The following is a 13181-nucleotide window of genomic DNA, read 5'->3' on the forward strand; positions in this document are numbered from 1 at the left end:
AAATAAGTAAGGAAAGAAAATAAATCTCTTCTGACACAAGAGTAAATAGGGAAGACAATTTGAGGAAGAGAGAAGCTAACGTGGAATGATTTCCTAGTAAAGTAGGAGGCAAGATTATTTGCTGAGAGTAAGACAGTTTGGTGAACTGGAGAGAAAGATTTGGGAGAATGGCATTGAAACATGTAAAATATCATGTAAGAAACGAGTTGCCAGTCCAGGTTCGATGCACGATACTGGATGCTTGGGGCTAGTGCACTGGGACGACCCAGAGGGATGGTATGGGGAGGGAGGAGGGAGGAGGGTTCAGGATGGGGAACACATGTATACCTGTGGTGGATTCATTTTGATATTTGGCAAAACTAATACAATTATGTAAAGTTTAAAAATAAAATAAAATTAGGAAAAAAAAAAATTTGGAACAGTCACTATGGAAAGTAAAGAAAAGAACTCAGACTGAGAAATGGAATTTGATGACCCAGCTTTAAAGGTTATATTTCCGCTAACTTCATTGTCAAGACTGCATAATTTTGGATCCTCTTTTATTCTCAGTTCAGATCAGTCACTCAGTCATGGCTGACTCTTTGCGATCCCATGGACTACAGTATGCGAGGCTCATTTTTGTTAAATCCCCAAATCAGCTTCACTTTTGTGACTTGGCCCATGTTCTCTCTCTCTCTTTCTTTTTTTGGCCCCACCACATGGCTTGCAGGATCTTAGTTCTCTGACTAAAGACTGAACCTGGGCCCTGGCAGTGAAAGTGCTGAGTCCTAACCTCTGGTTGTTGTTATTCAGTCACCCAGTTGTGTCTGACTCTTTGCAACCTCATGGACTTCAACCTCCCTATCCCTCAGGCCTCCCTGCCTTCTCTGGGAGTTTGCTCAAGTTCATGTTCATTGTATCGGTGATGCCGCCCAGCCATCTCATCCTCTGATGCCCTCTTCTCCTTCTGCCCTCAATCTTTCCCAGCATCAGGGACTTTTCCAATGAATCATCTATTCACATCCAATGACCTAAATAGTGGAGCTTCAGCTTCAGCATTAGTCTTTCCAGTGAATATTCACGGTTGATCTTCTGTCAGATTGACTGTTTCGATCTCCTTGCTGTCCAGGAGACTTTAGAAATCGTCTCCAGCACCATAGTTCAAAGACATCAATTCTTTGGCGCTCTGTCTTCTTTATGGTCCAACTCTCACAACTATACATGACCGCTGGAAAGACCATAGCCTTGACTATATGGACCTTTGTCAGCAGTGTTTCTGCTTTTCAACACACTGTCTAGGTTTATCATCATTTTCCTGCCAAGAAGTAATTGTCTTCTGATTTCATGGCTGGAGTCACCATCCACAGTGATTTGGGAGACCAGGAAGAGGAAATCTGTCACTACTTCCAACTTTCCCCTTCTATTTGCCATGCAGTAATGGGGCTGGATCATGGAAAAAGCAAGAGAGTTCCAGAAAAGCATCTATTTCTGCTTTATTGACTATGACAAAGCCTTTGACTGTGTGGATCACAATAAACTGTGGACAATTCTGAAAGAGATGGGAATACCAGACCACCTGATCTGCCTCTTGAGAAATCTGTATGCAGGTCAGGAAGCAACAGTTAGAACTGGACATGGAACAACAGACTGGTTCCAAATAGGAAAAGAAGTTCATCAAGGCTGTATATTGTCACCCTGCTTATTTAACTTATATGCAGAGTACATCATGAGAAACGCTGGACTGGAGGAAGCACAAGCTGGAGTCAGGATTTCCGGGAGAAATATCAATAACCTCAGATATGCAGATGACACCACCCTTATGGCAGAAAGTGAAGAGGAACTCAAAAGCCTCTTGATGAAAGTGAAAGAGGAGAGTGAAAAAGTTGGCTTAAACTCAATATTCAGAAAACGAAGATCATGGCATCTGGTCCCACCACTTCATGGGAAATAGATGGGGAAACAGGGGAAACAGTGTCAGACTTTATTTTTCTGGGCTCCAAAATCACTGCAGATGGTGACTGCAGCCATGAAATTAAAAGACGCTTACTCCTTGGAAGGAAATTATGACCAACCTAGATAGCATATTCAAAAGCAGAGACATTACTTTGCCGACAAAGGTTTGTCTAGTCAAGGTTATGGTTTTTCCTGTGGTCATGTACGGATGTGAGAGTTGGACTGTGAAGAAGGCTGAGCGCCGAAGAATTGATGCTTTTGAACTGTGGTGTTGGAAAAGACTCTTGAGAGTCCCTTGGACTGCAAGGAGATCCAACCAGTCCATTCTGAAGGAGATCAGCCCTGGGATTTCTTTGGAAGGAATGATGCTAAAGCTGAAACTCCAATACTTTGGTCACCTCATGCGAAGAGTTAACTCATTGGAAAAGACTGTGATGCTGGGAGGGATTGGGGGCAGGAGGAGAAGGGGACAACAGAGGATGAGATGGCTGGATGGCATCACTGACTCGATGGACGTGAGTCTCAGTGAACTCCTGGAGTTGGTGATGGGCAGGGAGGCCTGGCGTGCTGTGATTCATGGGGTTGCAAAGAGTCGGACATGACTGAGCGACTGATCTGATCTGATTTGGTCTAATGGGGCTGGATGCTATGATCTTAGTTTTTTTTTTTTAAATATTTAGTCTTAAGTCGGCTCTTTCACTCTCCTTCACCCTCATCAGGAGGTTCTTTAGTTCCTCTTTGCTTTCTGCCATTACAGTGATAACATCTGCATATCTCAGGTTGTTTATGATTCTCCCACTTATCTTAATTCTGGCTTGTAACAGCCAGTGCGCATTTCTCCTGATGTGCTCAGTGTATAGATTAAACAAACAGGGTGATAGCAGACAGCCCTGTCCTACTCCTTTCTTGATCTTAAACCAATCAGTTGTTCCATACAGGGTTCTAACTGTTGCTTCTTGACCCACATATAGGTTTCTCAGAGACAGGTAAGATGATCTGGTATTCTCACCTCTCTAAGAGCTTTCTGCAGTTTTTCACGATCCACAGAGTTAAAGGAGTTGGCATAGTCGATGAAACAGAGATAGATGTTCTTCTGAAATTCCCTTGCTTTCTCTGCTGCTGCGTCACTTTAGTCATGTCCGACTCTGTGCAACCCCATAGATGGTAGCCTACCAGGCTTCTCGTCCCTGGGATTCTCCAGGCAAGAACACTGGAGTGGGTTGACATTTCCTTCTCCATTGCATGAAAGTGAAAAGTGAAAGTGAAGTCGCTTAGTCGTGTCCGACTCTATTGACCCCATGGACTGCAGCCTATCAGGCTCCTCCGTCCATGGGATTTTCTAGGCAAAAGTACTGGAGTGGGGTGCCATTGCCTTCTCCATAATCCATCAAATGTTGGCAATTTGGTCTCTGGTTCCTCATCCTTTTCTAAACCGAGCTTGAATATCTGGAAGTTCTTGATTCACATAATGCTGAAGCCTAGCATGCAAGATTTTAAGCATGACCTTACTAGCATGGGAGATGAGAGCAACTGTCCAAGGGCTAGCATATTCTTTAGTACTTCTCTTCTTGGGAATTGGGATGAGGATTGACCTTTTCTAGCCCTGCTGCCACTGCTGCTAAGCTCTGGACCACTGGGGAATTCCGCATTTATGCTCTCTTTACTTCTAGTATCTAATAATTTCCACTTTTCATTCAATGCCCTGCTCAGATTTCCTATATTTTGTCAAAACCTCTTCCATGGTTCAACTCCTTTTCTGAAAATTTTATGAGATTTTGGGCACTAGTGGTAAAGAACCTGCCTGCCAATGCAGGAGGCCTAAGAGACCCAGGTTCAGATCCCTGTGTCAGGAAGCTCCCCTGAAGGAGAAAATGACAACTCACTCCAGTATTGTTGCCTGGTGAATGCCACAGACAGAAAAGCATGGGGGCTATAGTCCATAGGGTTGCAAAGAGTCAGACATGACTGAAGTGACTTAGCATGCACGCATGCAGAGAAAAAGCGAAATGGTCATGAGAAATTTCTCTTAATAGCAGTCCCCTGAGCACAAAACCTTAATCCTGAGGATTAAGAGCTTAAATGGATAAGGTTGGAGTGCGTTCTTAGGACCACATTTGATAACAGACATGGCTGACCCTTCATTGCATCCTTCTGAGCAGTGCTCAATGGTAGACCAACTTCTGGAGGTCATGCAATTTTGAAGTACTAATTATGTTCCAAGCAACTCTGCACATTGCCAGGAACTCAGTAAGTGTGTTAAGCTCCTCACCTTCTGTACTTTCTTGGAGTGGGTTGGAGACTAGTACAGGGGAAGGCCAGCCATCCCATGAGCCCCAAGAAAGCCTGTTGGGCCTAGAATCTTGGAAAGTGTATCACTTTTGTGGACCTAGTTTGAACCCTGCACTATCCAAAGTTTCCAGGATAGCTGATTTGCATGTTGTATAACCCTCTTTTGTTTACGGGAAAAAAAAAAAAAAAAAGAATTCTGGCATCAAATTTATATTACCCCTCTACTTAGGGGAAATGGTTGGCAGAGAAGAAAATAAACAATTGCAACATATTATCAAGAAAGGGCTAGTGAAGAAGAAGGAGATTAGATAAACACTACTGCTTTATTTATGCTGTTAATCATTCACTGGGTCACTAGAGAGTGTCTGCCCATCCATTTCTACCTGGCCGTCCCTGGACAGCCAACCACATGGCTGGAAGTGAGGGAATTTTTGGTGAGGCCAACTTCAGGGTGTTCTTGTAAACTCTTATCTGAGGAGGAACTAATGCTATTTCAGATCAAAGCAGTCTTCCTCCCTAAGAAACTACCCAAGGAACAATGATAGAGTCTTCTTCCTCGGCTGTCTGCAGGTCAGTGGATTATTTGGGGTATTTTGGGGGAAAGGCTGGTGGTTTGGCCCTTTAAAGAGAACATGATTATATGGATAATACAGAGACAAAACTTGGAGTGTTTTCAACAGAAATCTTTTTAGGGATACTGCATTAGGAGACAGTGTGACTTGAAAAGTACTTGTAATCCCTACTGAGCCTTGATTTTCTATTATAAGTGGGGGAATAATAATGCATACTAATAGACTGAAGAGAGAAAGAAGTAAGAAGTTATTCTTATTATTGCTCCTAAAAGTTGAGAGTGTTGGTTTATAAATCCTTTACCATCACTCCGCATGGGGGAGTTGAGACAGGAGGTAAGCCAGATGTCCCAAAGACAGACATGGGAGACTGGTTTCCAAAGTCTACATTCTGAAAATTGGTGCAATTTCCTTTAAAGATTTTATGATCCCCTTATCTCCTCCACCAGTGACAGCAAAGACCTTTAGATTTACTCAGAAGGAGGATATTGGTCAGCGTCCAGTTAGTATCTGAAGCTAGAGGTCTGAAGTGTCCCGATTTCTTTTCTCTCCCTCAGTTTTTGAATCTGGTTGTTGATTAGCTTTCCTTCTTGAAATTACCTTCTCTTTTCACTGGGCAAGACATAGTACTCCTCTGGTTTGAGTTTTAATTCTTCAACCACCCTTCTGTTTGCTGACTCTTGTTCTGTCCCTAAATGTAGTAGTAGACGAGAATACAAAGTAGAGTGCCCAAAAGGGGAAGAAAAATCAAAGAGGATTTACATTAAGTTTAGAGATACATTATAATATGGCTCAGAAAGAAGGAGCTGATGAGAGTTAAAGAAATTCTAGGAAAGAGAAAATTGTGGAAGCAAGTTCTTTCTGGAGTCTGCAAGGAATGTAGGAGACACTCACTTAGACTGGAGAAAAAAAGTTATTTTTTCCAGAGGTATCTGAATTTTTAAAAAGGGAATTTTAAAGAAATAAAATTTAATATTTAATACTTAAATAAATTAATAATAAAAAAATTAGTTAACTTAAAAAAGTAATCTCTAATGAGAGGGGAAATTTGGAGGCTGAGGATTTTCCCAGAGCCTCTCAAACTGTACTGCCTTGCAAATGCCAATGGTATTTTTCACAAGAGACCCTCCATGGTGACCATAGTGCTTGAGTTGGTTTCATTTCTATAGGAATTTAAAAGGTGATAGTGAAATATCAGGGCATTTGCTAAGGAAGTCTTAGCTTTTCAGTGGGTAATTCATAATTCTAGGGTTTGTAGGGAATATAAGGAAAATCTAAGTTTAATGTCATCATTTTAAGGATGAGAAACAGACTGGGGAGCTGATATAGCTTCTTCAAGATCACAGAAATTGACTGGCACTGCTGGGACTCAAATCAGGTCTCCTCAGCTCATAAGTCCAAGCCTCCATCTCCATACTCTGTGGTTTGCTGAGTCCTGTGCAGGCTCTGCTGAGGGACCACAGTGAGTCATGGTGATGAACTGGAAGTGCTCCACCGGGCCCAGTGAGCCACCACACACCCTGGGAACTGGCAAGGGGAGAAGAATCACTGAATCATCTCTTTAAAATTTACAAAGCACTTCCGCACAGATTATTTCATTTGGTCCTCAGTAGGTGTTTAGTCATTCTCACTCTAAGGACAAAACTAATTCGCATTTCATTTGTTTCACATTTATCGGATAACTATTATTATGCCAGTTAATATTAGGTTAGAAACTGGAAGATTGGGCAACCGGCAACTGGGTAAACACCTTTGCTTTCAAGGGTCCTACAGTCAAGGGGCAAACGCGAATAGATAGTTACAGTACAATATAGTGTTACAATTAACATATCAGCAAGGTAATTAGGGAAGCATAGCAAAGATTGATATTTCTTGGGTGTAGGGGTTGGGCAATTCTTCACCAATGAGGTGACATTTGATCTGGATAAGCCACAGTTATCAAGACAGTATGGTACTGGCACAAAGACAGAAATATTGATCAATGGAACAAAATAGAAAGCCCAGAGATAAATCCACACACATATGGACACCTTATCTTTGACAAAGGAGGCAAGAATATACAATGGATTAAAGACAATCTCTTTAACAAGTGGTGCTGGGAAAACTGGTCAACCACTTGTAAAAGAATGAAACTAGAACACTTTCTAACACCATACACAAAAATTAACTCAAAATGGATTAAAGATCTCAACATAAGACCAGAAACTATAAAACTCCTAGAGGAGAACATAGGCAAAACACTCTCCGACATACATCACAGCAGGATCCTCTATGACCCACCTCCCAGAATATTGGAAATAAAAGCAAAAATAAACAAATGGGACCTAATTAAGGAACGCGGGTATACCTGTGGCGGATTCATTTCGATATTTGGCAAAACTAATACAATATTGTAAAGTTTAAAAATAAAATAAAATTAAAAAAAAATTAAAAAAAAAAGCTTCTGCACAACAAAGGAAACTATTAGCAAGGTGAAAAGACAGCCTTCAGAATGGGAGAAAATAATAGCAAATGAAGCAACTGACAAACAACTAATCTCAAAAATATACAAGCAACTCCTACAGCTCAACTCCAGAAAAATAAATGACCCAATCAAAAAATGGGCCAAAGAACTAAATAGACATTTCTCCAAAGAAGACATACAGATGGCTAACAAACACATGAAAAGATGCTCAACATCACTCATGATCAGAGAAATGCAAATCAAAACCACTATGAGGTACCATTTCACACCAGTCAGAATGGCTGCCATCCAAAAGTCTACAAGCAATAAATGCTGGAGAGGGTGTGGAGAAAAGGGAACCCTCTTACACTGTTGGTGGGAATGCAAACTAGTACAGTCACTATGGAGAACAGTGTGGAGAGTCCTTAAAAAACTGGAAATAGAACTGCCTTATGATCCAGCAATCCCACTGCTGGGCATACACACTGAGGAAACCAGAAGGGAAAGAGACACATGTACCCCAATGTTCATTGCAGCATTGTTTATAATAGCCAGGACATGGAAGCAACCTAGATGTCCATCAGCAGATGAATGGATAAGAAAGCTGTGGTACATATACACAATGGAGTATTACTCAGCCATTAAAAAGAATACATTTGAATCAGCTCCAATGAGATGGATGAAACTGGAGCCTATTATACAGAGTGAAGTAAGCCAGAAAGAAAAACACCAATACAGTATACTAACACATATATATGGAATTTAGAAAGATGGTAACAATAACCCTGTGTACGAGACAGTAAAAGAGATCAGTCTTATGGACTCTGTGGGAGAGGGAGAGGGTGGGGAGATTTGGGAGAATGGCATTGAAAAATGTATAATATCATGTATGAAATGAGTCACCAGTCCAGGTTCAATGCACGATACTGGATGCTTGGGGCTGGTGCACTGGGACGACCCAGAGGGAGGGTATGGGGAGGGAGGAGGGAGGAGGGTTCAGGATGGGGGACTCAGGTATACCTGTGGCGGATTCATTTCAATATTTGGCAAAACTAATACAATATTGTAAAGTTTAAAAATAAAATAAAATTAAAACAAAACAAAACAAAACAGGAAGTTCAAAAAAAAGAAAAACAAAAAACAAAAAAAACAATGACACAGGGTGGAGTGAAGGAAACTCTGAGAACATAAACCCTGACCATGGAAGTAGGTAGAAGAGAGAATGACAGATTCTTAGTGTTTCTGCAGCCAATGTGACAAGACTTGGTGACTTTGCATATGGAAAGGTGACAAGAGAGAGGAAGCTGGGTTTCTCAGGTTTCTAGTTTGGAAGACTGAGTGGTGATTATTATCTTAGTTGAGACAGAAAGCAAAGATCAAGCAGTGTTGGAAGGAAGATGGTATGTTTAGTTTTGGATATGTTAGATTCAAGATATCTGGGAGATACAAATAAAGCAGTTGGAAATACTGAGCTGAACCTTGAGATTTATTAGAACAAATTTTAAAAACATTTTTTTTCTTAAGAAATCTAAGAAGTGGTTGCCAGGGGCTCGGGGATGGGAAAAACAAGGAGAGTTTGGTAAAAGGGTATAAATTTTCAGCTATAAGATGAAGGTTTAAGGATTTAATGTAAAACATGGTGGTAATACTGTAACATACAATTGAAATTTTCCAAGACAATAGAACTTAAATGTCATTCCTAGAAAGAAAAGGTAGACTTCTTTGTGGAATCTAAAACAAAACAAAAAACCAAAACCGTCCAAAACAAATTTATAGAAAAAGAGATTAGATTTGTGGTTACCAGAGGTGGAGGGCATGAGTTGGGTTGGGGGGAGGAGTTGGAAGAATGTGATTAAAAGGTGTGAACTTCTATTTATGAGATAAATAAGTGCTAGGCATGTAATGTACAGCACGATTACCATGACTAACTGCTTCATGATGTACTGGAAAGTTGTTGAAGATTCATCATGAGTTCTCACCATTAGGAAAAATTTTGTCTTTTTTTCTTTGTTTTCCATTTATTGTATCTATATGAGAAGATGAATGTTACCTGGACGTAGTATGGTAATTATTTCACAATTTGTGTGAATCAAATCGTCATGCTGTATATCTTAAACTTATGCAACGATGTATGTCAATTATTTTTTAATTACACTGTGGGGAAAAGTCAAATATGTGATATAATGGATGTGTTAATTAATTAGAAGGGGAGCAGGGAGAAATACTTTCATAATGTATACCTTTGTCAAATATCACGATGTACACTTTAAGTATCTTACAATTTAGTCACCTATGCCTCAATAAAGCTGAAATTTAAAGAAAAGAAATCCAACAGTCAAAAGTGTTAATTTATGTTCAGGATTGCAAGTGAAGAAAGTGTAACAGTTTATTTTTGGACTTGCTAAGAAGTTCACAAGTATTTATAACTTTCAAAACCAGAATAATTAATTTAAATATTATCTAAGACAAAAAATAATTTTCTAAGATAACCAGTTACAATTTTACACTTTAAAAGGTTAAAAGTTATGTTCAAGTGTTGGAAACCATCCCTTTGTTAGATATAACATTTGCAGCTCAATTTATGATGTAGATATCTGCTATTCTATAATTTCAAGGGAAGAGAAAAATAATTCCTCCTTATTTTGCAGAGATTTTTTTCACAGCCTTTTGTAAAACTCCAGTCATAAGGCTCAGCACAGGAATTTTATAGTTAGCAACAAGAATAAAGGAGGCAGGCCTGAAAGGCTCAAAATTGACGTGACATGTGGTAAGTAACAGTGCAGAGTTAGATTTTTTTTAAATTAATAATTGAGTTTATGGTACATATAAGTTTTTGTACCCATAGGAGACAGTTGGGCCCAGAGGTCTCTGAGTGATTCATAGGTGATGGTCATAGAGTGAATGAGTTCCTTCCAAGAAGAGAGTTAAGATGAGGGAAGCAGAAGTCTAGGAGGGACCCCTGGGGGTGCCATTGTTATTGCTTTGGGTGTGGTCCTGGGTCTCACTTCCCAGGTGGCTCTAGTGGTAAAGAATCCGACAGCCAATGCAGGAAATAGACAAAAGTTCGATCCCTGGGTGGGGAAGATCCCCTGGAGAAGGAAATACCAACTCACTCCAGTATTCTTCCCTGGAGAGTCCCATGGACAGAGAAGCCTAGTGGGGTATGGTCCACAGCGTTGCAGAGTTGGGCAGGACTGAAGCGACCTAGCATGTAGCACGCACTGGGCCTTACTATTACCATGGGCCACAGTGGAAACCTGACCAAGACTTCTGACCCAAGTCCAGAGTGTTTTCCTCTTTATCACAGCGTAGCTAAAGTCTCCTGGAATTGTAGCCATTATGATTTTATGTCATTTTTGTGATGATGTTTTGACTCTAGGAGTTCTGGTTCCGTTAGAATCACATTCCAACACCAACGCTGTTATCCTCTTTCTTAACATTTCTCATGGATATTTACTATGTGCTGTCCATGCACCAAACCAAACCCCCTCAGCAATTTTGGGAGATATGTATAGTTATTTTCCATTTATAAATATGGAAATTGAGAGCTTAGGGGGAACCAGGACTGAATCCACGTGGCCTAGGTCTGACTTCAGTGTTCATACCCCAGGGTCTGGCCACATGCTGTCTTGCTGTGTCACAGCTGTGACTGTGTCACAGTCCCCAGCCCTGTGTCTGTGGCCATGCCATTAATCTCACCACAGTATGGGGTCTGTACGTGTATGTGGCTGCCTTTTAGCTCCTGTCATAAACTGTGGAGTTTGTTTATTCTTTCCTTCACTACTAACCTATGTTTTATAGTTGACGATATGGTAACTTTGGGTTAAGGATGGGGAACAGCCTAGAGTAAAATCACTAGGATCTGCTGTCATTAAGATAGCAGATGTGCCTTGTTTTAAAATCAGCTAAAATCTGACCTTGACAAAGCAAGCACTGTAAGAGTAGACATGGAATGGTATTATTTTTCTTGAAAACATACTTTTAGCGTTTTAGCACTAGGTACTTTTGAAAGTAAATGCAACAAACATTTCTTGAGCACTTTGAGTGAGGCACAGGGCTAGGTATCTTGGAGGGCCAAGACGACTAACAGCCCACCTCTGACTTCAAGGAACTTGTGGTCCAATGGGGAAGACAAACCTCAGCTGTCAGTTAAGCCGAGTCAGAATCAGAATTATAAACACTCAGTTGTAACTGGAAGCTGGAGACTGGTCTGGAGGACAGGAGGGGACCCTGGAGAAGGGACGGCTAGAATGAGTAGGAACTAAAGAAGAAATGGCGAGAGGGAAGATGATATGGGCAGGCGTAGAAGGTAAGAACATGTTTAGAAATGTCAGGGATCTGGGTTGTCCAGATCAGCTGGTTTATGACTAAAAAGTTAGTCATCAGAAACCAGTTTGATGAATGCCCATTCCTGAAGGATCAGTTCACTGAAATCAATTTGCTGAACTTACCACATTATCAGTTTAGTTAATATCATTCTAAGAAGTATTCATTTTGAATGTATTCAATGGTTATAAATATATAGTTTGAACATAACTAATGAATATTATCTTTGAAATAACATTTTAAGTATTGTTCAATTTCCTGAAACTAAGGATTCAATCTAGGGCTATATCTTTATAAATATACTCACAAATATTTTTTTGATTATGTTCTATGTGTACATTTTTCTTGTGAATATTGTAACAACTACAGCAATTCATGTGGGAAAAATTTTACTCTATACTGTTATCCTCTTGATTACAGTCAAATTCTATTTTGCCAACACATTGATATTTTTAAATCTCTTTAATTTCACTGAAATTCAATAAACATGACACATTTACTGACATCAAAAATGAAAGAAACTGATTCTTATGGTTTTTGGGTGGGAGAAATTTGTGATATTTTGTAAATTTTGCAGATGATTTAGCGGGCTGGTTTTCATCATTTGGACCCTGCTGTACCCGCAATTGTCTCCAGTCTCATCAGCTTGCTAGGAGTAGAGACTAGAGATCAGGAGGGAGGTATTAAGAAAACAGAGAAGGGAAAACAAGAAAAACAGGGGCTCAGAACTCTGGTCCTGACTCTTTTCAATTTTTCCAATACAAATTCTGCAAGCACATTTTAAATAACTAAAGATATTTGATAAATTCTTCAACAGGTATTTTTTTTGCAGAATTTTCCTAGTGGCCAAGCCCAGAGCTCATGGGGTAGGGTGGAGTTACCTGCAGCTGATAGCAGGTAGAGGCCTGAGTGTCAGAACTGAGTTTGCAAAGGTAAGATTAGATGAGTCTTTGCTCAGTGAAGAAATTGGAGCCCTCCGTGTCGTGTGAAGGGCCACTATGAACTTTTTTCCCCTAAATGTGGGACAGAAACATCTTTGAGGCAAATATTGAGGGGACCCCTTTTATCTAAATGGATATGCAATTAATATGAATTATGGACACATGGAGAGAGTAGAATCATATGGATCAAACAGAAGAATCAGAATAAAAGAAATTCAGTATTTCATTGGGGCTTAACTTCGTGTGTTCCTTTGAAGACAAAGACTAATTCTAATGTAAATTTAAGATACACTTTTTTTTTTTTCCAATGGGAACAGGAGTGTGGTGAAGAGAAAATGTTCTTCATGATTTAGCTTTAAATAAGTCTTTAAATAGTCTAATTAAATAATGAAAGTACATTTGTCACATATATTTTAATTTATATACCTATATATATATATATCTACATATATCTATGTTGTTATTGTTTAGTTGCTAAGTCATGACCATCTCTTTGCGACGCCATGGACTGTAGCCTGCCAGGCTTCTTTACCCATGGGATTTTCCAGGCAAGAATACTGGAATGGGTTACCATTTCCTTCTCCAGGGGATCTTCCCGACCCAGAGATGGAACCTGTGTCTCCTGTTTGGCATGTGGATTCTTTACCGCTGATCCACCTGGAAAGCCCCTACATATATCTA

The 13181-nt window shown here is 40.0% G+C and overlaps 1 protein-coding gene across 12 annotated transcripts in view; it reads left to right on the forward strand.

Moving 5' to 3' along the window:
* Window positions 1–4563: 4563 nt before the first annotated feature.
* Window positions 4564–13181, forward strand: part of C4BPA (complement component 4 binding protein alpha) — a 47055-nt gene continuing 38437 nt past the window's right edge. For 3 of the 12 annotated variants that reach the window (XM_061382088.1, XM_061382092.1, XM_061382091.1), the window contains exons 1-3: window positions 4572–4791; window positions 9882–10000; window positions 12392–12491. Coding sequence is in view for 5 of the 12 variants with exons in the window: in XM_061382085.1 (XP_061238069.1) it covers window positions 4760–4791 (32 nt within the window). In the remaining 7 variants the exon portion in view is untranslated. Of the gene's footprint in view, window positions 4792–9881; window positions 10001–12376; window positions 12492–13181 lie in introns of all 12 variants that reach the window. The other 9 variants (XM_061382086.1, XM_061382087.1, XM_061382094.1 and 6 more) reach the window with 6 other exon arrangements.

The sequence above is a fragment of the Bos javanicus genome, chromosome 16, assembly GCF_032452875.1.
Source record: "Bos javanicus breed banteng chromosome 16, ARS-OSU_banteng_1.0, whole genome shotgun sequence".
NCBI classification, from domain to species: Eukaryota; Metazoa; Chordata; class Mammalia; order Artiodactyla; family Bovidae; genus Bos; species Bos javanicus.